The sequence below is a fragment of the Cololabis saira genome, chromosome 3 (assembly GCF_033807715.1).
Source record: "Cololabis saira isolate AMF1-May2022 chromosome 3, fColSai1.1, whole genome shotgun sequence".
In the NCBI taxonomy this organism is placed as follows: domain Eukaryota; kingdom Metazoa; phylum Chordata; class Actinopteri; order Beloniformes; family Belonidae; genus Cololabis; species Cololabis saira.
In genome coordinates, this window is record NC_084589.1 from 50148045 (window position 1) to 50171700 (window position 23656).

Below are 23656 nucleotides of genomic sequence, written 5' to 3' on the forward strand. Positions count from 1 at the left end.
TCTGAAATCATAATTTATTTCTGTAGGGTTCACCACAACATTCCCGTTGGATGTTATGGTTGTAATAGCTGTTCTGGTCTCTAATTGTTTTATTGGCCATGCTAATAGTTTTCCAGATGTATCACCTTGTTCATAGAATGACTGTTTTAATCTTAGAAGACTAGATGCGGCTCTAAAAGCAGATTGTTTGTCATATTCAGACCTCAAAATTAGTAATTCTTTTTCCAGTTGAGTTGTTTTTTTCATAAACTTTTTCTTGAAGAGTTTTCTTTTGTTTTTCCAAATTGAATCTCTCTTCTTGTGCCTTTTTTGACTTTGAACCCGTATAGCTTATTATATGTCCTCTGAGAAAGGCTTTAAATGCTTCCCACCTTATACATGCTGTTGTCTGTGTAGTGTTAATTTTGAAGAACTACTCTATTTGTTTTCCTATGTACTTTACAAATTCTTCATCTTGTAACCACTTATGCTGAAAGCACAATCTAGGTGGGCCAATTGGCAATTTTGAGGTCATTGGGTATTATTCCAGTTTCTAGAGATTTGGTGAAAATATGGGTCAAAGGCTTAGCAATTGAATGTCTAGTTTTCATAATTAAGTTAAATCTGACCTCATCATGACCAGCAGCTGAGTCTTTCAGGCACATAATTATGTCCAAGATTTCCTTCTCTGTAGGAGGCTTGAAGCTCTGAATAGAAGCATGGGAACCTGTCAGAAACTCAGATGGAGACCCGGCTATAGGAGTTATCCTTTTTGAAAGAACAGTACCAATATTAACAAAATAATTGTTAAAACATATGCAATGTCAGATGGGTCAGAGTAGACTCGATTTTCATTAAAAAATTAAGATGGAAGATTGGCTGTAGAATTATTCATATTTAGAAGCTGGTTAATGACTCCCCAGGTAGTTTTTATGTTATTAGAAGCCTCATTGAATTTGTCGGAAAAGTACTTTTTCTTGGCAATTCTTTCAAGATGATTATAATTGTTACGAAATGTCTTATAATTTGCTTTATTTGGGGATGGATTACTGAATATCTTATACAATCTATTCTTAGCTTTCAGAGACTTATGGAGATCTGGTGTAAACCAGGGTTTTCTAAATGCAGAGACCTGGTTTGCTTTTTTGCTGACAAGAGGAATGCACCTGTTGAAAGACTTGAAAAATGACTGATATGCTTGTTCAACATCATCATGGGTGTATCCATCATCCCATAGGATGTCATCAACCTGCATCTCAAACCGGTCAACATTTATTTTGTTATACACTCTATACCTTAGAACTAGAACTTGTAAGATGTGAGATGACACTGGCAAAAAACACGACGGTTGGAGGATGTTCATATAGGTGTTCATATGCAGTACTTGTGGTTAGATCGTTATATATGACGCAGAAGAAGCCATTTCTAGAACAACAACTTTATTCTTCAACTGTCTCGATACCAACGCAGTAACACAAGAGTACAGTCACAGTGCCGTCTAATGGTCACGCAGAGTAATGCACTTGTTTTCAAATATATACTACATAGATGAAGGGGAAGACCGAAGGTTCAGGACAAAGTTTAAACCTCACAAATACAACCAAACAATCAACACTGGGAAGCACTTTTGACTTGTTAAAATCCTATCTTTTTGTCCCTTTTTGTAATTCCAGAACTCCCACAAGAAAATGTTTGTAAAGTGGAGGAGGACGGGGTTTTCAGTGACCAGCACCTCAATAACCTGGAGAGGAGCTGCAGCCCGGACCAGGAGGAACCAGGGCATCCACAGACTACAGAAATGGAGGAAGACTCCACCGGTCAGGAGATGAAACACAAGGACGTAGAGGTGGATGTCTCATTGGTCAATGTTGCTCATGAGAAAGTTGAAAATGGTGAACCAGGACCAAACTGTGGCCAGCTGCTGTTGCACACTTTTCCTGAAGCTCAAAACAAAGATGAGGAAGGGACTGAAAGTTTACGCTCAGACTCCAGTAAAATTGCAGATCCAGAGCCAATGAGACGACACGGTGACCACGAAGATGCTTCTGTCCCGTCAGACAGCAACTGTAAATCAAAGCTGACCAGGACCCACACAGGGAAGAAGGCGTTTTCTTGCAGCACTTGCAGGAAAAAGTTCAGTAAAAGTAGAATTTTAATGGATCACATGAAGATCCACACTAGCGAAAGGCCGTACCTGTGCAACACCTGCGGAAAATCGTTTAGAAAATCATCAATATTCAAGAAGCATAAAATGATCCACATGGGCCAGAAGCTCTACGTCTGCAAAACATGTGGTAAAAGTTACAGACAAAATTCCAGCCTGATGATTCACTCGAGGGCCCACACTGGTGAAAAGCCGTACCTGTGCAAAACCTGCGGCAAAAGCTTTACTAATTTATCTGATCTTAACCGGCACATAACCATGCACACGGGCGAGAAGCCCTACGTCTGCAAAACATGTGGAAAAAGTTACAAGCAAAATTCCAACCTGGTGATTCACTCGAGGACCCACACCGGTGAAACGCCGTACCTGTGCAACACCTGTGGAAAAACCTTTACTAATTTATCAGATCTTAACCACCACATAGACACGCACACGGGCGAGAAGCCCTACATCTGCAAAACATCTGGAAAGAGTTACAAGCTACTTTCCTACCTGGTGATCCACCCGAAGATCCACACTGGCGAAAGGCCATACCTGTGCAACACCTGCAGCAAAACCTTTACTAATTTATCGGATCTTAACCAGCACATAACCACGCACACAGGCGAGAAGCCCTACGTTTGCAAAACATGTGGAAAAAGTTACAAGAAAAATTCCAACCTGGTGATTCACTTGAGGACCCACACCGGCGAAAGGCCGTACCTGTGCAACACGTGCGGAAAAACCTTTACTAATTTACCGGTTCTTAACCGCCACATAAAGACGCACACGGGCCAGAAGCCTTACATCTGCAAAACATCTGGAAAAAGTTACACACAACGTTCTACCCTGGTGGTTCACTCGAGGACCCACACCAGTGAAAAGGAGAAGGGTCCAGCTGCAGGCTCGGAGGCTGCAGTTCCAGGACCCGCAGTTCCAGGACCCTCAGTTTTTGCAACAGCGCCACTCAATGAATTGGAGTTGTCATTGCAGGTTTGCAGGTCGCAGATTGCAGATTGTATCCGGACTTCGATGACGAACGTAAGTAACATGTCATGTTATAAGTTATTTGTTTAAACTGCGGTCTAAATGTAGGATAGTTCACCAGCTGCACTCTATTAAAAAGCACCAAAGACGAGTATATTCGTCTTTTGGCGGTCAAAGACGAGTAAACTCGTCAAAGATGAGTAAACTCGTCTTTGACACAGATGCATTTTTAATAAAAAAAAAGACGAGTATACTCGTCTTAACTCGTCTAACATTAGCGACACGGAACTGTTGCTTTTAATTTTCTGCAGAACTGTTGCTTTTAACTTTCTGCAGAAGGTTAAAAGCAACAGTTCCGTGTTGGAAACAAAATAGTTTCGTGTTGTTCTACAGTTAGGCTAACGTTTGGCGTTAGCCTAACACGGTACCGGCTCAACAGATGCATTTTTAATTTAAAAAAAGAGGAGTATACTCGTCTTAACTCGTCTAACATTAGCAACAGTTCCGTTAAAAGCAACAGTTAACTTTCTGCAGAAAGTTAAAAGCAACATTTCCGTGTTGGAAACAAAATAGTTTCGTGTTGTTCTACAGTTAGGCTAACGTTTATTTGAAGTTGTGGAAACATTGCTTGATTTCTATTTAACTATGAAGCTAATTCGATTATTTCTATCCAGTACATAGATTTTTAAAGATTAAAAAAAAGATTTTAAAGATTAAAGTTATGTCATTACCTGTCTGATAATCTTGAATTAAGTATTCCAACCTAAACTGTATTAATGTCATATGTCAATATGACATAATGTTAATGTCATGTAACGTTTTTTTTTACACTTCATTCATTTTGTGACTCTGCTTGTAATGTTATGCTTCTTTGTACAGTACATTATAACCTATAACTTAGGACTGCGGTCAAGTGGACAGAACATGCAAAACATGCTCAAATAAACAGTAACACTTCACAATTAGGTAAAATAAAACAATCGGGTAGTTACTGATAAGTCAGTAGTCACTTGGGAATTAACGAGTAACAGATGCGACAGATGAGTATTTTATCATTAGTTGATGGTCAGTCAAGGTAACAAAAAGTATTGTAGTTACTGATTAGTTAGAAAGAAACTAATGAGTAATGAATGAGAAACTTATAATTATGCTGGTCAGTTCTTGAGTAACTCTTCATCAAATGCCTTAGAGTAGCTAATCAGTAATGAATGAGAAACAAGTGAGGGAAGGAATGAGTGACAAATTATTTCACTGAGATTATTTGTAAACTTTGTAGTTAAAGGCAAAATCAGTTCAAGTTAATATAGACTTCTCATTATTTCCGCCCTTTGCAACTGGTGTGTTGGCTTCAACTTTAGTACATTGTCATATGAAAATGTAGAAGCAACACTGTCAATGTGAATGAGGGATTTTATGTTTTCGTGATAAAAACAATTACTAAATGTCTTATTTTGATTTCCTTACTTGTGTCTGTGGTATCATGTAAGAATGTTCAATTTAACCAATTATGTTCTCTCATTTACTAGATGCATATTACTATACAAAGAGGGAGCTCTTTGCCAGAGTTGCAAAGGTTCCGTACGTGCTGCGATCAATATCACTGCCCTTTCTGCCAATCATCCTTGTTCCATCCCACCAAACTGAGCAAGGTGAAAAGCCATTTGGAGGCCCATTTTAAGAGGGCAATGTCACATGAAGGTAAAGTTGTAGAGACCGGTTCCATTTAAGCAATGAATCAAAACTAATCCTTCTGTGATGTGTTTGTGACAGATACTACATGATTCAGATGTTGATTGTAGAATAATATTACAATTCAATGTTCTGTTCCAGGGTACACCATCCACAGATGTGGGTTACAGTGCAAATCTGACCTACACTACCACTGCATCCACTGTCAGTCAATATTGATACGCAGGGCAGACTTTATCAAGCACCTTGCTTCGTGCAAGGCAAAGCCCCCTGCTGTAATAGGCATCCAAGCACCAAAAGCACCCACACCTGTGGCGCCTGCGCCTGTAACATCTGCTGCTACACAGCACGCCACTGCACTGCACGCCACTACCACCACACCACACGCCACTACCACCACACCACACGCCACTACCACCACACCACACGCCGCTGCTGCCACACCACACAATGTTGATGCACCATCCACCGCTGCACCATCCACCGCTGCACCAGCCACAGGCGGAACAGCTGTTCCTTGCTGGGCAACCCTTACATCCAAGGTGAGAGAATAAAATATAAATATATTTCTAACAAAATTACATTAAGTCTTAATCAATATATGCAATGCGTTACATACTATAATTAAGAAATGTGCATAATTATTGTAATTCCTGTAGCACTTAATGTTTTAAATGTTAAACACATTTCTGTCAATAAAGCTGTGATTTTTATGTCTACTATTTCAGTGAAAGGGAGGAATTTAAAAGGAAGCTCCAAAAACAACTGTTCTTTGTGCAAGACGTGCAACAAAGGTTTTAGCTGCAGAATTAATTGTCTGAGTCACATGACATATCACCCGGAGGAGAAGTCTGGTGACTCGTGACAAATGAAGCTCATGTTGTCGTCCTCCGGGGGCAGCTGTCCACTCCTGTCTGACTCATAGATAGAAGAAGAACCTGCAGAAGTCCAACCACCACCTCCTGTGGCTGATGAGCCTAATCCCCTCCCCACAAGGGTTGCAGGTTCAACCCGGATTTATGCTTCTCCGTCAACTTGACGCAGAGGGAGCCATGTGGTCGTGTACTTTTTTTTTAAAGTTCTGCATTGAGTTTGTTTGAATCCCTGTTCATTCTTAAAATCGTATTATTTGTTGCTGTTGGTAACTTGTCGTCTCCACGAGCTGTTAGTATGTGCTGAAGTTTCTTTAAACGTTTATTTCGTTCATCTACAAAGCCTCTCTCACACTTCCTTTTCCCGTCTGTTTCTTCTTCACTCACATTCTCTTTGTAAAGTTAATCTGCAGCTCCATGTTGTTAAACTCTCTCCATCTACTCCGTTCAGAGTTTAGTCCAAGTTTGATATATTTACATGTTCAGTTTTTACAACGTTCCTCTGAAAAACAAGAAGAAACTTCAGAGAAACGAGGACAAAAGAAGAAATGCAACCATCAACACGTCAGAAACAGAACAGCCAACCATCTGTCACCATTTACAGTTTAAGATTAAGATTCCCAGAATATTCAAATTTTTTGAGATAGGATATTTGAGTTTTCTTAATATGTAAGCCATGATCAGCAATATTAAAATAATAAAAGGCTTGCAATATTTCAGTTGATTTGTATTGAATCCAGAATGTATGACTTTTTTGTTTTTGTAATTGCATTACTGAAAATCATAATATTCAAATTTTCTGAGACAGTCCTGTACAAGCTAAAGTTACAACATATTTGTGTACGTTTTTCATATTATTTACATAATGAGATTTTAACAATATTATTGAATCACATGTATAAAATCAAGTTGTACTAGATTTACAACTCGTCTGACACATGATTTATTATGAAGCTGATGTTGAGATCCGTGTTGAAGCTGCAGATCTGCAGGTTGGAGAGCAGGAAGAAGAGGGAGGATCATCGGGATCAGATTCCAGGAAGAGGACAGACTTTGGATTTAATCCTTTTATATCAGACATCCGTTTAGAAGTAAATGTCTTTTTACCTCAACTCATATGTAGTCAGAAATAATCATGAAAATGTAATTAAGTTTTCATTTTCATTTATTTTATTGTTTATATTTCTGGAATATTACACTCTCCATATGTAGAAAGAGCAGCAGTGCCCACTGGTGGTGAGTTATAAAAGCTCATCAGAATCAGAAAAAGGTTTATTGCCAGGTTTGTTAAACACACAAAAGGAATTTGTTGTGGTGATTGGTGCGGTTTTTAAAGTGCTGGATATGAGTGTATGCAAAAGTGACTTAGGATGTGCGTTAAAGGAGACCTATTATGGCATTTAATGTATATTTTAAACAGGCCTTGAATGTCTTAAAAACAATCTAAAGATAGTTTTTTCTACATAAATCAGAAATTCAGCCTCTGGGTCATGTCTCTAGTTTTACTGCTTCTAACCTCCTCTGTGAGGGATTCTGAGGGGATGGGAGGTTATGATAATGAGGCTCTGCGCTGATTGGCTGCTTGAATGACGTGTAGCAGGGGAGGGAACAAAGCCTCGCTCCGGGCAGAAGAGCCGGCTGCGTACACAAAGCGTGTCCCATGTGATGCGATCGAACTTGAGTGACAAAATAAATTTCCTTTTTTTTTTTTATTGGACTGTCCTAACTGGCCGCGAGTTTAACGGTTTCAGTGTGGACAGAGAGCGTCCGATGTCACGCAGCTCAACACGATAGTCGGACGCTCGCATGCAGTAAGACACGGTGTGAACGGATCTTAAAGCCTGAATTACGGTTCTGCGTTAAATCGACGCGTACCCTACGCCGTAGGCTCTGCGTTGGTGTAACGCGGAACCATAAATCAGCCTTTAGTCACCTCGTCTTCACACAGGAAGATTTAATTGAATTCTAAACAGGTACACCACAGTTATTTACTCTGATTCCTTATCCATCCATCCATCCATCCATTGTCCACCGCATTATCCGAGTCCGGGTCGCGGGGGCAGCAGTCGGAGCAGGGATCCCCAGACTTCCCTCTCCCCGGACACCTCCTCCAGCTCTTCCGGGGGGACTCCAAGGCGTTCCCAGGCCAGCCGAGCGACGTAGTCACTCCAGCGTGTCCTGGGTCTTCCTCGGGGCCTCCTCCCGGTGGGACATGCCCGGAACACCTCACGAGGGAGGCGTCCAGGGGGCATCCTATACAGGTGCCCGAGCCACCTCAGCTGGCTCCTCTCGATGTGGAGGAGCAGCGGCTCTACTCCGAGCTCCTCCCGGGTGACAGAGCTCCTCACCCTATCTCTAAGGGAGCGCCCCGCCACCCTGCGGAGGAAACTCATTTCGGCCGCTTGTATCCGGGATCCCGTTCTTTCGGTCATGACCCAGAGTTCATGACCATAGGTGAGGGTGGGAACGTAGATCGACCGGTAAACTGAGAGCTTTGCCTTTCGGCTCAGCTCCCTCTTCACCACGACGAACCGATACAATGACCGCATTACTGCGGCCGCCGCACCGATCCGCCTGTCGATCTCACGCTCCGCTCTCCCCTCACTCGTGAACAAGACCCCAAGATACTTGAACTCCTCCACCTGAGGCAGGAACTCTCCCCCGACCTGGAGGGTGCAAGCCACCTTTTTCCGGTCGAGAACCATGGCCTCAGACTTAGAGGTGCTGATTCTCATCCCAGCTGCTTCACACTCGGCTGCAAACCGCCCCAGTGCATGCTGAAGGTCCTGGCTCGAGGGAGCCAACAAGACCACATCATCTGCAAAAAGCAGAGATGAAATCAAGTGGCTCCCGAACCGTACCCCCTCCGGCCCCTGGCTGCGCCTAGAAATTCTGTCCATAAAAATAATGAACAGAACCGGTGACAAAGGGCAGCCCTGCCGGAGTCCAACACGCACCGGGAACAGGTCTGACTTACTGCCGGCAATGCGAACCAAGCTCCTGCTCCGATCATACAGGGACCGTACAGCCCTCAGCAGAGGGCCTCCGACCCCATACTCTCGGAGCACCCCCCACAGGACGCCACGTGGGACACGGTCGAAAGCCTTCTCCAAGTCCACAAAACACATGTGGACTGGTTGGGCAAACTCCCATGCGCCCTCGAGCACCCTGCGGAGGGTGTAGAGCTGGTCCAGTGTTCCACGACCGGGACGAAAACCGCATTGTTCCTCTTGAATCCGAGGTTCGACTATCGGCCGAATTCTCCTCTCCAGCACCCTGGAATAGACTTTCCCCGGGAGGCTGAGGAGTGTGATTCCCCGGTAGTTGGAACACACCCTCCGGTCCCCCTTTTTGAAGAGAGGGACCACCACCCCGGTCTGCCAGTCCAGAGGCACTGTCCCCGACTGCCACGCGATGCTGCAGAGGCGTGTCAGCCACGACAGCCCCGCAACATCCAGAGACTTGAGGTACTCAGGGCGGATCTCATCCACCCCCGGTGCCTTGCCACTGAGGAGCTTCCGAGCTACCTCAGTGACTTCAGCTTGGGTGATGAATGAATCAACCTCTGAGTCCTCAGCCTCTGCTTCCTCGACGGAAGGCGTGTCAGCGGGATTGAGGAGATCCTCGAAGTATTCCTTCCACCGCCCGACGATGTCCCCAGTCGAGGTCAACAGCTCCCCTCCTCCACTGTAAACAGTGTTGGTGGAGCACTGCTTCCCCCTCCTGAGGCGCCGGATGGTTTGCCAGAATTTCCTCGAGGCCGACCGGTAGTCCTCCTCCATGGCCTCCCCGAACTTTTCCCAGACCCGAGTTTTTGCTTCCGCGACCGCCCGGGCCGCAGTCCGCTTGGCCTGCCGGTACCCGTCAGCTGCCTCGGGAGTCCGCCGAGCTAGCCAGGCTCGGTAGGACTCCTTCTTCAGCTTGACGGCATCCCTTACTTCCGGTGTCCACCACCGGGTTCGGGGATTGCCGCCGCGACAGGCGCCGGAGACCTTACGGCCGCAGCTCCGGACGGCCGCGTCAACAATGGAAGTGGAGAACATGGTCCATTCGGACTCAATGTCTCCGGCCTCCCTCGGAATCCGGTCAAAGCTCTCCCGGAGGTGGGAGTTGAAGACCTCCCTGACAGGGGAATCTGCCAGACGTTCCCAGCAGACCCTCACGATACGCTTGGGTCTTCCAGGTCTGACCAGCTTCCTCCCCTGCCAGCGGATCCAACTCACCACCAGGTGGTGATCAGTTGACAGCTCAGCCCCTCTCTTCACCCGAGTGTCCAAGACATACGGCCGAAGGTCAGATGAAACGACAACAAAGTCGATCATTGACCTCCGGCCTAGGGTGTCCTGGTGCCACGTGCACTGATGGACACCCTTATGCTCGAACATGGTGTTCGTGATGGACAGACTGTGGCTAGCACAGAAGTCCAACAACAAAACACCACTCGGGTTCAGATCGGGGAGGCCGTTCCTCCCAATCACACCTCTCCAGGTAACACTGTCGCTGCCCACGTGAGCGTTGAAGTCCCCCAACAGAACGATGGAGTCCCCAGTTGGGGCACTTTCCAGCACCCCTCCCAGGGCCTCCAGGAAGGCCGGGTACTCTGCACTGCCGTTCGGCCCGTAAGCCGAAACGACAGTGAGAGACCTATCCCCGACCCGAAGGCGCAGGGAAGCGACCCTCTCGTTCAGCGGGGAGAACTCCAACACATGGCGGCTGAGCTGGGGAGCTATTAGCAAGCCCACACCAGCTCGCCGCCTCTCACCATGGGCAACTCCAGAGTGGAAGAGAGTCCAACCTCTCTCAAGGAGTTGGGTTCCAGAGCCCAGGCTGTGCGTGGAGGTGAGCCCGACTATCTCTAGTCGGTACCTCTCAGCCTCCCGCACAAGCTCAGGCTCTTTCCCCCCCAGCGAGGTGACATTCCATGTCCCTAAAGCCAGAGTCGTCGTCCGGGGATTGGGTCGCCGGGGCCCCCGCCCACGGCTGCCACCCAAATCGCACGGCACCTTCCCCTTATGAACTCTCCCGCGGGTGGTGGGCCTACGGGAGGGCGGGCCCACGTCGCTCCTTCGGGCTGCGCCCGGCCGGGTCCCGTGGGCCAAGACCCGGCCACCAGACGCTCGCCTGCGAGCCCCGACCCCAGGCCTGGCTCCAGGGTGGGGCCCCGGTAACGCCAGTCCGGGCGACGTACACTTCCTTGTTGTTTTTTCTTTCATAAGGGGCTTTGAACCGCTCTTTGTCTGACCCGTCACCTAGGACCTGTTTGCCATGGGAGACCCTACCAGGGGCATTAAGCCCCGGACAACATAGCTCCTAGGATCATTCGGGTGCTCAAACCCCTCCACCACGGTAAGGTGGCGGTTCAAGGAGGGGTGATTCCTTATCATTTAATTTAATGATGATGATAATGATAATGATATGAATGATAATGATGAATTCTTTACAGTTAACATGATTCATTTGTCTTGTAACATAAATTAAATTAAATGATTCCTTATCATTTAATTTAATTTATGTTACAAGACAAATGAATCATGTTAACTGTAAAGAATTCACAACACTGAATTTTCACAAATGGCAACTTTATTGTTAAAAAAAAACAACATAAGTTGTATATAAGTAACATGTATGCACTATTGCTGGCTCAAGGAAGGACCGTGCATCTTCTGAAGGTGTCGTTGAACAGCTTCAGATAATAATGATCTTAACTACGCTGCAGCCGTCTGGACATGTGGTTGGGTGGAGCAGGTCGTCCTCCATCCTGAAGGTCGTGGACTGACCCCAGTCTGAGGAGTCTTTGAGCAGGACACTGAACCCCACACTCCCACCTGATATGACGACTGGGCTACGATGTAGAACATAATTACTACTGTAAATATGCAGTACTGATACTTGAAAATCAAACTTGTCGTCAGTTCAACATTTACTGGAATTTAAACTGAGCAGAGAGAACTTGGAAGCAGGACTGAAGATCACAAAACTGCATCTGGACGAACCAGCAAACTTCAGGAACCGTGTCATCAAGATTCAGGTGTCTGTTCCGGGACTCTCCTGTGTTTCCATGGAGATGCCCTCTGACCCTGACCTCTTCCTCATCTTCATCATCAGCACCAGCAGCAGGATGGCAGCAACTATCAGGACGACGGGAGCGGAGATGACGTGGACTCTGAATGAGCGGAAAGACTCCACCCTCCAGCTCACGTCCAGCCGGTTGTCCAGACACAGGTGAGACGCTGCACAGGTGTACTTGTGCTTCCTCTGCAGCTCCTCTTCATCCACCACCAGAGTCTTCCTCAGCTGGTAGAGACCGTTGCCGTTGGGCAGCACCGAGCCAACGGTCATTTCCTCCTCGTCCACGGGTTCACCGTCCCGCAGCAGCGTCAGGTTGATGTGGCGAGGGTAGAAGTCTGTGGCCAGACAGGTGATCAGGGCCCCGCCCCCCCCCCGGCTGTGATAGGAGGCGTAGTCGAGGTCGAACACGACGCATCACCAGGTGCTTGTTGATCTCCAGCAGGTGTTTCAGAGTCCGGGCACAGAAGGGCAGGTAGATGTTTGAGAAGCGCATCTGAAAGTAAATCTGCTCCATGGTGTCCAACTGGAACTCCCAACCGTCACCACCGCCGTACAGGAAGTGGGTCGTGTTACACACTACGCTTTCGGCATCATGACCATTCACACCATCCCTGACCATGAGGAAATTATGCTGATCGTCGTATTAGTATTTTCCTGTAAATTTCCCATTTTATAATGTAATAATTTTTAAACCGCAAACTGAATTGTCACTAGTCTCGCCAGAAACTGCCTCTTGCTGCAGCCTGGGAGACAGTTCTCACGAGGTTAGTGGAAACAACGGGAACAAACTTGGAACAACAAATCAGAGATGGATGGATGTAACCAGAGAGGAGACATTTCTGAAAAAAAAGCAAAGACCTCGTGTAAATATCTCTAAAAAAAACTTTCCTAAAGAGGAGCAGGACCATGAACAGTCACGAGTTCTGAAGTTATTTCAGCTGAAGACACAGAAACGTGCGTCTGTTCATCAGTCATTGATGGCAGAGAGCCACATGAGTGAAAATGACAAATTAAAATAAAATGTAAATGTTTCACTTGAAGACAAACAATGCATATATAAACTAAAAATGTTTAAAATAAATAAGTGTGCTTTAATTCACTAGTGTTTTCATTTAGGCTCTATTATAGGAATTACAAACACAGGAATGTCCACAGCATTTCAGTGTCAACAAAGGTAGAATTAGCAGATTCTGAGCTCATAATTGTAGTTTGTAAGTGGTTGACAGGTAGTTATTTTAGATTTCTCATAAATCTGTCTTTAAATGTAATATAATACTGGACCTCGGTTGCGATGGTTGGACAGCGGCGGAAAATTTCACTTATTTTAAAATCCAAAGCTTGACAGGTAAGATACAGAATCACCATCAAAATGCAGAGATAGATTTACGACATATTTAAGAGAAAAAGGAAGTCCGACTCCGAAGTTAGAGATGAAGAAAAGAGGGAGGAAGAAAAGAGGGAGGAAGAAAAGAGGGAGGAAGCAGCAGCAGAACCAAAAAGAGGGGCAGGCTGTTGACAGAATTAAGGGCCAACTAACTAAATAATGTTAAACTTTACTGTCTCAGAACACACACACATAACATTACACTGGAAATTATACTAAAACATTTTTTTTTAAATTTATTTAGATGGGATAATGCATATTGACACATAAAGCAGAGTAAATACAGGCTATTATCTAGCTCTGTGCAGCTCTCATCTAGAACATTACATGTCTATGTGAGAACAGCCTTTTTACAGTTAGTCTTACTCTGAATTAGGTAAACTAGTTTTACTTAACTTATAAACTATAAGCATACTATAATTCTAAAATTGTAAAATTGAATTTGTGTCTGAGGTTTGGCCCGTGGGGGGGCGATTAGTTCCTACAAGAACTTTATCCTAGAGTAAATAAAGAAACACAGCTGTTTCCAGCAGTATTTGTTACCTGAACTCATCACCAGGTGGAGGAGCAGAAACCCCGACATCAAATGGAGAACAAACATATTTATTACACTGCTGGTAAAAACCCGACCGTCTGTTTCTGAGTTTTTACTTTCAGTTTTGCAGATGAAAACACACAAAGACACACGAAGACCCACGAAGACCCAGCAACAGCAGCGGAACTGATGAGCAGAGTCTGGTTCCTGACGGACGAACAGAGGAGGAGGACGACGGTTCTGTTGTTTCCTTTCTTTTTCCTCTTCAACAATGTCTAAGGTGAATCATCTGAGAGAGTTTATCGGTCAGCGACTAACAGCAGCTGCTGTAGAAATATTGTCAGTGTTTGAAAAAAGCATCTTGGAGTATGAAGAAGAGCTCGACCGTCAGCGCAGACTGTTGGACCTCGCCTGGAAACCTGAAATCAGACTCCACAGAGTCGGTACGTAACCCTGGAAAGTTGAATGAATGAACACATGAGCATGACTCCTACAAGATCCCTTTGTTTCCAGTTAAAAGCCGTGGTGATGAAGCAAACCAACTAAATGGGAAACTCCCCAGCTCAAGCAGCTGCTGATGTGGGATTCGGAAACATCCCGAACTAACTTGTTGTTCTGTTTACTTGGTGCTGCCTTTCATGCTCCATTCACACTCTGGACCACACTGATATTTCACACTTTACACTTAATCCTTTATTTAATAGAAAAGATGCAGATCACAGTGGCTCCGTGTAGATTTTTTTTTAGATGTATTTATTCAGCACAGTATAAAAACAGAACAAGTAACATACAATTGTAAAAGAGAGATTGGTAATGTGCTAGGCTGAGGCAAAAAGCCCAAGGGGCTTATACGAGGCCTCTACCTGTAAAATACAGCAAAATATTGTACAAAGATTTAAAATATGCAGAATACATGATTGCAGTCTAAAAACAAAGACAAAGCAAATAAACAGCAGCATGAATAGAATACATGGTATCTACATGATTAAAGAAAAAAATAACAAATCTAGAAATATCATTAGGTAATTTGATCAATTAAATGTGTCCTGAGCTTCTGTTTAAAATGATTGAATGAAGTAGAGGTAGACGAGATTGCTGTAGGTGTTCCATAACTGTATCTGATGGAGAACTGACACAAACCAGTACGGAACTTCAGGAGATTTAAATGATTAGCCTGTCTTGTATTAAAATGGTGCATATCACTGTTGAACTGAAAACAATCTTTACATGGCAAAGAAAATGAAACTGGCAGGAACAATACTTTAAAATAAAATTGCAGTTTTAATATGTATTTAATCCATCGTAGGAACAAAGGGTACTGGAAATGTAACTTTAAGTTTATTGAAATGCCAGGCCTTTCATGATGGAATCGAAATCTTAATCTCAGATGTAAAGTGTGATGAATCAATAATATCTTATGTTGCTAAATGGGAATTCTTAAAATTTAAAATTTGAGAATTTGCTATTAGTTTTGGAAAATCACGTAACAGAAGTAACAAATTATCTGAAATTATTAAAGAAATAAATTCTATTGCAATAAAATTTTACAGACTGATGAGGATAAACAAAAATTACAAATTTAGCAAATTAAGCTTGATGAAATCTATCTCAGGAGAGCCGAAGGTTCTTATATAAGATCAAGAGCAAAATGGATAGAGGAAGGAGAAAAAAGCACATCACACTTTTGTCGTTTAGAAAAAAGAAGACGGGAAAGAAATTCAATCAAATCACTGGTGATTAAAGATCAAACTGTCACAGATCCAGCTGTCATTGCCAGAGAAATAGTTTCCTTCTACAGTAAGTTATATTCCTCATCTTTCTCTAGAGATGATTCTGACAACTTTTTAAACTATATCAAAGATCTTATTCCAACTATAGAAAAAGAATTTGCAGATTTACGTGATGCTGATATTTCTTCTGTTGAACTTGACCAGTTAACAGTTTGTCTTTGGACAAATCCCCAGGGCGTGATGGTCTTACTGCAACTTTTTATAAACATTTCTGTGATTTATTAAAGAACCGTTCTCTCTTATGTTAAAAGAAGCAACTAACAATATCACATTTCCCTCTAGTACGAAACAAGGAATAATAACTCAAAACCCAAAAATGTTAGAAAATCTTAGACCAATCACCTTATTGAACAATGATTACAAAATTGTAACCCTCATTTATGCTAACAGATTAAAGAAGCATTTGCACAAAATCACAAGTGACTCCCAATCTGGCTTTATGAGGGGTAGATCCATTCACAACAATATTCGCTTAATCCTCGATCTTCTAGACCAGGGATATTCAAATGACGGCCCGCGGGCCACATGCGGCCCGCCAGGAGCTTTTATGTGGCCCCTGGTCATATTTCAAAAAGGGGTTGTTTGTTGAAAAAAAAAAAGTTTTTTTTTTGTTGTTTTTTTTAATAAATAATAGTGATGCATCGAATGTTCGGCCGAAAATAGTAAAAAAAAGACTTTCGGTGTTCGGTGGAATAAGTGGGGAAAAAACCGAACAGTTAGGTAAGGTAATAATCTATTTTAATTTTTTTTTTTTTGTAAATGAGTGATGGACATTGGACAATATGGCACACATAAGTTTGCACTACTGTACTTCAGTTCCGAGCTCGAGCTGTTTGCTTTTTATTTAAATTGATTTTGAGAGAGTGCCAACTGCGCTGCGTAATTTTGTTGGCCCGCTGCACACCGCTGGCTGACGAGCCGCCTTGAGAATCAGGCAGACACACAGGCAGACAGACATGCCAGGAATGCGTTCACACAAGGTGCGATTTTTATTTGTAATGTGTGCAGAGAATGCATATCGCATTTAAGTTTAAGAAGCTTGGTAGCCTTTTTTTAGTTGGTTAACGATGCATAGTGTTTGTACATGTTAATCTCTGTTGGAGATGTTTTTTACTTCAGATTTTTTGCCAGTGTTGCACAGTGTTAATGTTTGTCACATTATTATTAACCTCCGTTGTACAGAGGACTTGTTGACATCATTAGGCTTCTAGGATTGGCCTGACGTTTTTTTCATTTGAATAAGTGAGGACTTTGCATTTCAGATGGAACTTCTAAGCCTCCTATAATTTCATGTGATTGTTTTGTTTTGCTGATATAATGCACAGATGTGTCATTAATAAAGGAGCTTATGGTTAATATTTTGGTTCCTTATTTATAACATCAGACTGGCTACTATGGACTGAAATGCTTGTGCTCAATGCTTAATATAATATTCAAATAAGGAAATCTTGGTGGAAAGTGGTGCTTTGTCATTATGGCGTATTTTATTAAAAGTAGGTCAATATCAACTTCATTAAGTTTGTACAATGCATGGTTTCAAAATGAACTTGCATTCAAAATAATATTTCTTTATCTGAATATTATATTTAACATTCACAATTACTAAATCTGGAGACAATTAATACATAATTCATATGTAAACTAGATATATTCAAATGTATACAAATGTATTATATATACAAGTCTTCGTCTTTGAGTGCAAAATACATTTTGAAAACCCCCAAATTTTCAAATTGTGCGGCCCTCTCCATACAGTCCTTTTGCAGATGTGGCCCCCGGCCGAATCTAGTTGAATACCCCTGTTCTAGACTATAATAATTTAATAGAAGATGATGATTTTATTTTGTTTCTTGACTTTTATAAAGCGTTTGATTCGATTGAGCACCCATTCATTTTTCAGTGTTTAAAATTAATTGGATTTGGTGATAAATTCATAAATATCTTTGAATCCCTTCATCAAAGTTCAAATAGCTGTATATCTTTACCAAAAGACACATCACCTCGATTTACAATTAAACGAGGAGTAAAACAAGGCTGTCCTATTTCTCCATTTTTCTTCATAATAGCTACAGAAATGCTCTCTATCCTTATCAAACATTCCAATATTGCACCTTTTAGAGGTACTTGGAATACATGTAATCATTAGCCAGTTAGCAGATGACACTACTATCTTCACAAAACAATTATCTGAAGTCCCAAAAATATTGCATAATATTGATATTTTCTCCAAAGCCTCAGGGCTGAAATTAAATTTGAACAAATGTGAGTTAATGCCAATTCACCATAGTCACTTATCAGAGGCATACAACATCCCTATAAAATCTGTTGTCAAATATCTTGGCATTTCCATCTCTAAAGATTCAGCAGAACGTGAAAATAAAAATGTCTGGAGGGTAATTAATGAATGCCAAACCAAACTTAACTCCTCGTTATTAAGAGACATCAGTTTATTAGGTCGTATCTTCTTAACCAAAATGGAAAGTCTCTCCAGATGTATTTATCCAGCAAACTCGTCGTCTATTCCCAATAACGTAATCAAAAAGATGAATCGGGTTAACTTTGATTTTACCTGTGGAAAGAAAAATAATTACATTAGGAAAACTGAACTGATCAAAGAATTCAAAGATGGAGGCCTGCAAGCTATAGATTTAGATTTTATTAATGGAAACCTAAAATGAACTGGTTGAAATCTTTTCTACACAATAAGAGCTTTTGGTATCATTTTTAATAAACTGGGAGACATTGAACTGTTACTAAGATGCGACTTTACCGTTCAAATTTCATGCTTTAGACTTAATCGTTTATTTTGTAGAAAAGATGCAGGTCACAGTGGCTCCGTGTAAGATGTGAGATGACACTGGCAAAAAACGCAATCGTTGGAGGATGCTCATGTAGGAGTTCATATGCAGGACTTGTAGTTAGATCATTATTTATGACGCGGAAGAAGCCATTTCTACAACAACTTTATTCTTCAACTGTCTCAAAACCAACGCAGTAACACAAGAGTACAGTCACAGTGCCGCCTAATGGTCACACAGAGTAATGCACTTGTTTTCAAATATACTACATAGATGAAGGGGAAGACCGAATGATCAGGACAAACTGTAAACCTCACAAATACAATCAACACTGGGAAGCACTTTTGACTTGTTATAATCCTATCTTTTTGCACCTTTTTGTAATTCCAGAACTCCCACAAGAAAATGTTTGTAAGGTGGAGGAGGATGGGGTTTTCAGTGACCAGCACCTGGATAACCTGGAGAGGAGCTGCAGCCCAGACCAGGAGGAACCAGGGCATCCACAGACTACAGAACTGGAGGAAGACTCCAGCGGTCAGGAGATGAAGCACGAGGACGTAGAGGTGGATGTCTCATTGGTCAATGTCGCTGATGTGAAAGTTGAAAATGGTGAACCAGGCCCAAACTGTGGCCAGCTGCTGTTGCACACTTCTCCTGAAGCTCAAAACAAAGATGAGGAAGGGACTGAAAGTTTACACTCAGACTCCAGTAAAACTGCAGATCCGGAGCCAATGAGACGACACGGTGACCACGAAGATGCTGCTGTCCCGTCAGACAGCAACTGTAAATCAAAGCTGACCAGGACCCACACGGGGAAGAAGGTATTTTCTTTCAGCACTTGCAGGGAAGAGTTCAGTAAAAGTTGTAATTTAACGGATCACATTAAGATACACGCTGGCGAAAGGCCGTACCTGTGCAACATCTGCGGCAAAACCTTTACTACATTATCAAATCTTAAACGGCACATATACACGCACACGGGCGAGAAGCCCTACATCTGCAAAACATGTGGAAAAAGTTACAGGCAACGTTCCCACCTGGTGGGTCACTCGAGGACCCACACCGGCGAAAAGCCGTACCTGTGCAACACCTGCGGAAAATCTTTTGGACACGCATCACTTCTTAAAAATCACATATACACGCACACAGGAGAGAAGCCCTACATCTGCAAAACATGTGGAAAAAGTTACAGGCAACGTTCCACCCTGGTGGTTCACTCGAGGATCCACACCGGTGAAAGGCCGTACCTGTGCAACACCTGCGGAAAAACCTTTACTAGATTATCAGATCTTAAAAGCCACATAACCATGCACACGGGCGAGAAGCGATATTTGTGCAAGACATGCAACAAAGGTTTTAGCCGCAGATTTGATTTGCTGAGTCACATGAAAAATCACCTGGAGGAGAAGTCTGGTGACTCGTGACAAATGAAGTTCATGTTGTCGTCCTCCGGGGGCAGCTGTCCACTCCTGTCTGACCCACAGAAGAAGAACCCGCAGAAGTCCAACCACCACCTCCTGTGGCTGATGAGCCTAATCCCCTCCCCACAAGGGTTGCAGGTTCAACCCGGATTTATGCTTCTCCGTCAACTTGAGGCAGAGGGAACGATGAGGTTGTGTTGCAATGAGGTTTTTTTTTTAAGTTCTCCATTGAGGTTGTTTGAATCCCTTTTCCTTCTTAAAACTGTGTTATTTGTTGCTGTTGGTAACTTGCCGTCTCCACGGTGCAAATAAAGAGCTGTTAGTATTTGCTGAAGTTTTTTTAAACGTGACAGTTTCTTTCGTTCATCTACAAAGCCTCTCTCGCACGTCCTTTTTCCCGTCTGTTTCTTGTTCACTCACATTCTCTTTGTAAAGTTAATCTGCAGCTCCATGTTGTTAAACTCTCTCCATCTACTCCGTTCAGAGGTTGTATATTGTGATGTTATACATAGTTCGCTGAAAACTGTAAAAGGCTTTATACATTTTAAAATCTGAGCTGCACGTACATCAGATTATCATGATAATTCATGGGACAAACTAAGTCAAAACAATGTAATTCAAATGATCCATGCTGTTTTATTGTAACTATACAAGCTAAAGTTACAACATATTTGTCTACGTTTTTTACATTATTTAAATAATATTAAATTAACAATATTATTTAATCACATGTATAAAATCAAGTTGTACTAGATTTACAACTCGTCTGACACATGATTTATTCTAAAGCTGATGTTGAGATCCGTGTTGAAGCTGCAGATCTGCAGGTTGGAGAGCAGGAAGAAGAGGGAGGATCATCGGGATCAGATTCCAGGAAGAGGACAGACTTTGGATTTAACCATTTTATATCAGACATCCGTTTAGAAGTAAATGTCTTTTTACCTCAACTCATATTTAGTCAGAAATAATCATGAAAAATGTAATTAAGTTTTCATTTTAGATGGATGAATCATTTTATTGTTTATAATTCTGGAATATTACACTCTCCATATATAGAAAGAGCAGCAGTGCCCCCTGGTGGTGAGTTATAAAAGCTCAACATAAACCCAAAAGTGAACAATCTATCATAATAGTAATAATAATAATAATAATAATAATAAAACAACACAAACAATACTTTACACTGCAAAAACTCAAAATCTTAACAAGAATATTCATCTTATTTCGACTTAAAATGTCTCATTTTTGGTCAAAAAAATCTCATTACACTTAAAACAAGACATCACTGGAAAAAACAACAATTTTCACCTGTTTCAAGTAGATTTTCACTTAAAATAAGTAGAAAAATCTGCCAGTGGAACAAGAATTTTTTGCTTGTAATGAGAAGATAAATCTTGTCCCACTGGCAGATTTTTCTACTTATTTCAAGTGAAAAATTACTTGAAACAGTTGAAAATTGTCAAATAAGTTATTTTTCTGGTAATGACTTGTTTTAAGTGTAATGAGATTTTTTGTCAAAAATTAGACATTTTAACTAGAAATAAGACAAATATTCTTGTTAAGATTTTGAGTTTTTGCAGTGTAGTGCAGCAACAAGAGGAAAGTTGTCAGTGACGGAGATTATTGGTACAGCGTGATCAGTACAACCAGCATTTAGCTCAGAATACAATGTGGAAAGAGAAATGTCATCAAATGAAGTTGAAAAGTGGAGATGCACTTTTGTCCTTTATCCTCAACTTCCTCAATCACGTCATTTTGATCCAGTTTGTTATTTCACTGGTCTTGGCTTCATCAAATGACACATCCTTAGTCCCAAAAGCATGGTCACACATGTCAGGGCTGGAGGCCTGAGCCTGGACTCCAAGATCTTCATCTGCTGCTGTTACCGGCACCTCAGCTGCTCCAGCAGCTCCACGTTACACCAGTTCTTATATTTTCCTGCAGCTTTGCCGGCACGTCCCAATACTTTAGCTGTCTGTGAACCAAAGTCTGCTGTGTTTCTGAATGTCTTTACATTTGTGTTTACATCATCCGTCTCTCTGTTGCTGCATTTTCCAGAGCCGTCAGCGAGACCTCAAACGCCATAAAACAGTTGAGATGTTAATTTATTTTATTTTGAACATTTCACACTTCACCTTAAAAACTGTTACTTGAATTGAACTGAAAAAAGGTTTAGTGAACTAATTAGTATTCTGAGTTGTGGAGATTAATGATATTAAGACATTTTACTGAATGCCTAAAACCTAAGTAGAATGTAAGATAAAAGTATAAGAATTTGAATAAATGCAATGTCAAAATCTTTAAGATCTAAAATTAGATTTCTATAAAAGACAATAAAAAATCATGACCTCAGTTTTTATTTTCATTAATCCTTTTATGATTCTACACATTTACCGTAATGCTAAATAAAAAAATTAGACCAGTATCTACTTTAAACATATACTGAATTCTTTTATTTTTTTAACCACACAGTTGCAATAAATAATGGGAGAGGGACATGAATTATTTCATGAATAAGGACTAAAAATAACGTGAAAGGTATTTGGAATATATTGAACGATGCCATTAGGAAAAGTTCAAGACAGACTAATTATCCACAATATTTAACCAATAACGATGAAGTCATTAATGATATGAATGAGGTGGTTAATAATTTTAACAGGTATTTTGTGAGTGTTGGACCAAAGCTGGCAGAAAAATGTGTGATCCTGGATCAGCTGATGGATGGAAGGAAACATTAATAAGTAGAAATCCAGATTCAATGTTTCTCACAGCTGTGGAGGAGAGAGAAATCATAGATATTGTAAGTAAATGTAAAAACAAGGTGTCAACTGACTGTGGTGATATGACAATAGTCAAAAAGGTTATTGATGGATTGTTAACTGACATACAGCTGTAATCAGTCGCTCAGAACTGGGACATTTACAAAAACAAATGAAAACTGCAAAAGTCATCCCACTGTACAGAACTGGAGACAGACACCAATTCACTAATTACAGGCCTGATTCTTTACTCCCAACATTTTCTAAGATCTTAGAAAAAGTATTTATTTACAGGTTGGACAAATTAATGCCAATCAAAAACCACGCCCCTAATTACACATTAAACTTCTTGCTTTATATAATTCCAACCTGCCACAATACGAGGAAAAAGAGGCTTCAAACCCCTGCAGAAAACCTGTGGGTGATTCATGCATGAATGAACCGTCATTCTGAGTTTGGGGGTTAGTTTGGGATCTTTATTCCTTCTAGGGGTTAAATGTTGGAAACTGCAGCTTTAAATGTGTCTTGTATATCTATATATTTCACACCAAAATCATGTTAATTGATCCTCATTTCCTTCCCTGTGTTCCCTCTGGTCGTACCATCCGAAGTTTAACTTCCCTCTGACTTAACTTACTTTTTTATTTTAATGTCAAACGGTGACTCATGAGTCCTGCATGTGCACGTCAATAATAAATCCACCGACTGGACGCGCTGAACTAAACTAAGTTGGATATTTAAATGTTTTAATGTCTCAAAGACTTACCACGTGTATTATTTTGAAGCCCATTGCAATAAAAGTTTCTTAACAACATACATGTTTTATGACAAATAATAAAGAACACATGAATTAAAAAATATTTTCTTTTCTTTATTGATATTAACAATCAGAAGCTTATCATATAAATTGTGTCAGCTCTCATTGTGTCGGAAAAAATAAAACTCTAAACCTTCTTGCTTGTGTTGTTTTCTCAGATGTAAATCACTTTGGATAAAAGCGTCTGCTAAATGACAGAAGTCGTAGTAAACCAGTGATGAAAAGAATGTTGTATGCATTTTGTTCTAATTACTTTCGTTGGTAAATGAAATACTTACTGTAACTACGAGAAGGAACTATGTCATTTGTTCAGACTCCACTGCAGCCCTTCAAAGTTTGACTTCAAAGAAAACAATAAGAGAAGATCTAGTGTTGGAAATATTAATGGTATTGTGGAGGTTATGCAGAAC

General features: G+C 41.6%; 1 protein-coding gene and 1 pseudogene across 1 annotated transcript; one reads left to right on the forward strand and one right to left on the reverse strand.

The window, feature by feature from the left end:
• Positions 1–2128: 2128 nt before the first annotated feature.
• LOC133440756 (zinc finger protein 239-like) lies at positions 2129–4674 on the forward strand (the record flags this gene model as incomplete). Its single annotated transcript, XM_061718073.1, has 2 exons — positions 2129–3163; positions 4636–4674. Coding segments are annotated over exons 1-2 (1068 nt in total), but the record flags the coding sequence as incomplete, so codon positions are not given.
• Positions 4675–11694: 7020 nt separating this feature from the next.
• On the reverse strand, positions 11695–12358 carry LOC133440757 (hereditary hemochromatosis protein homolog; annotated as a pseudogene).
• Between the last annotated feature and the right edge of the window lie 11298 nt (positions 12359–23656).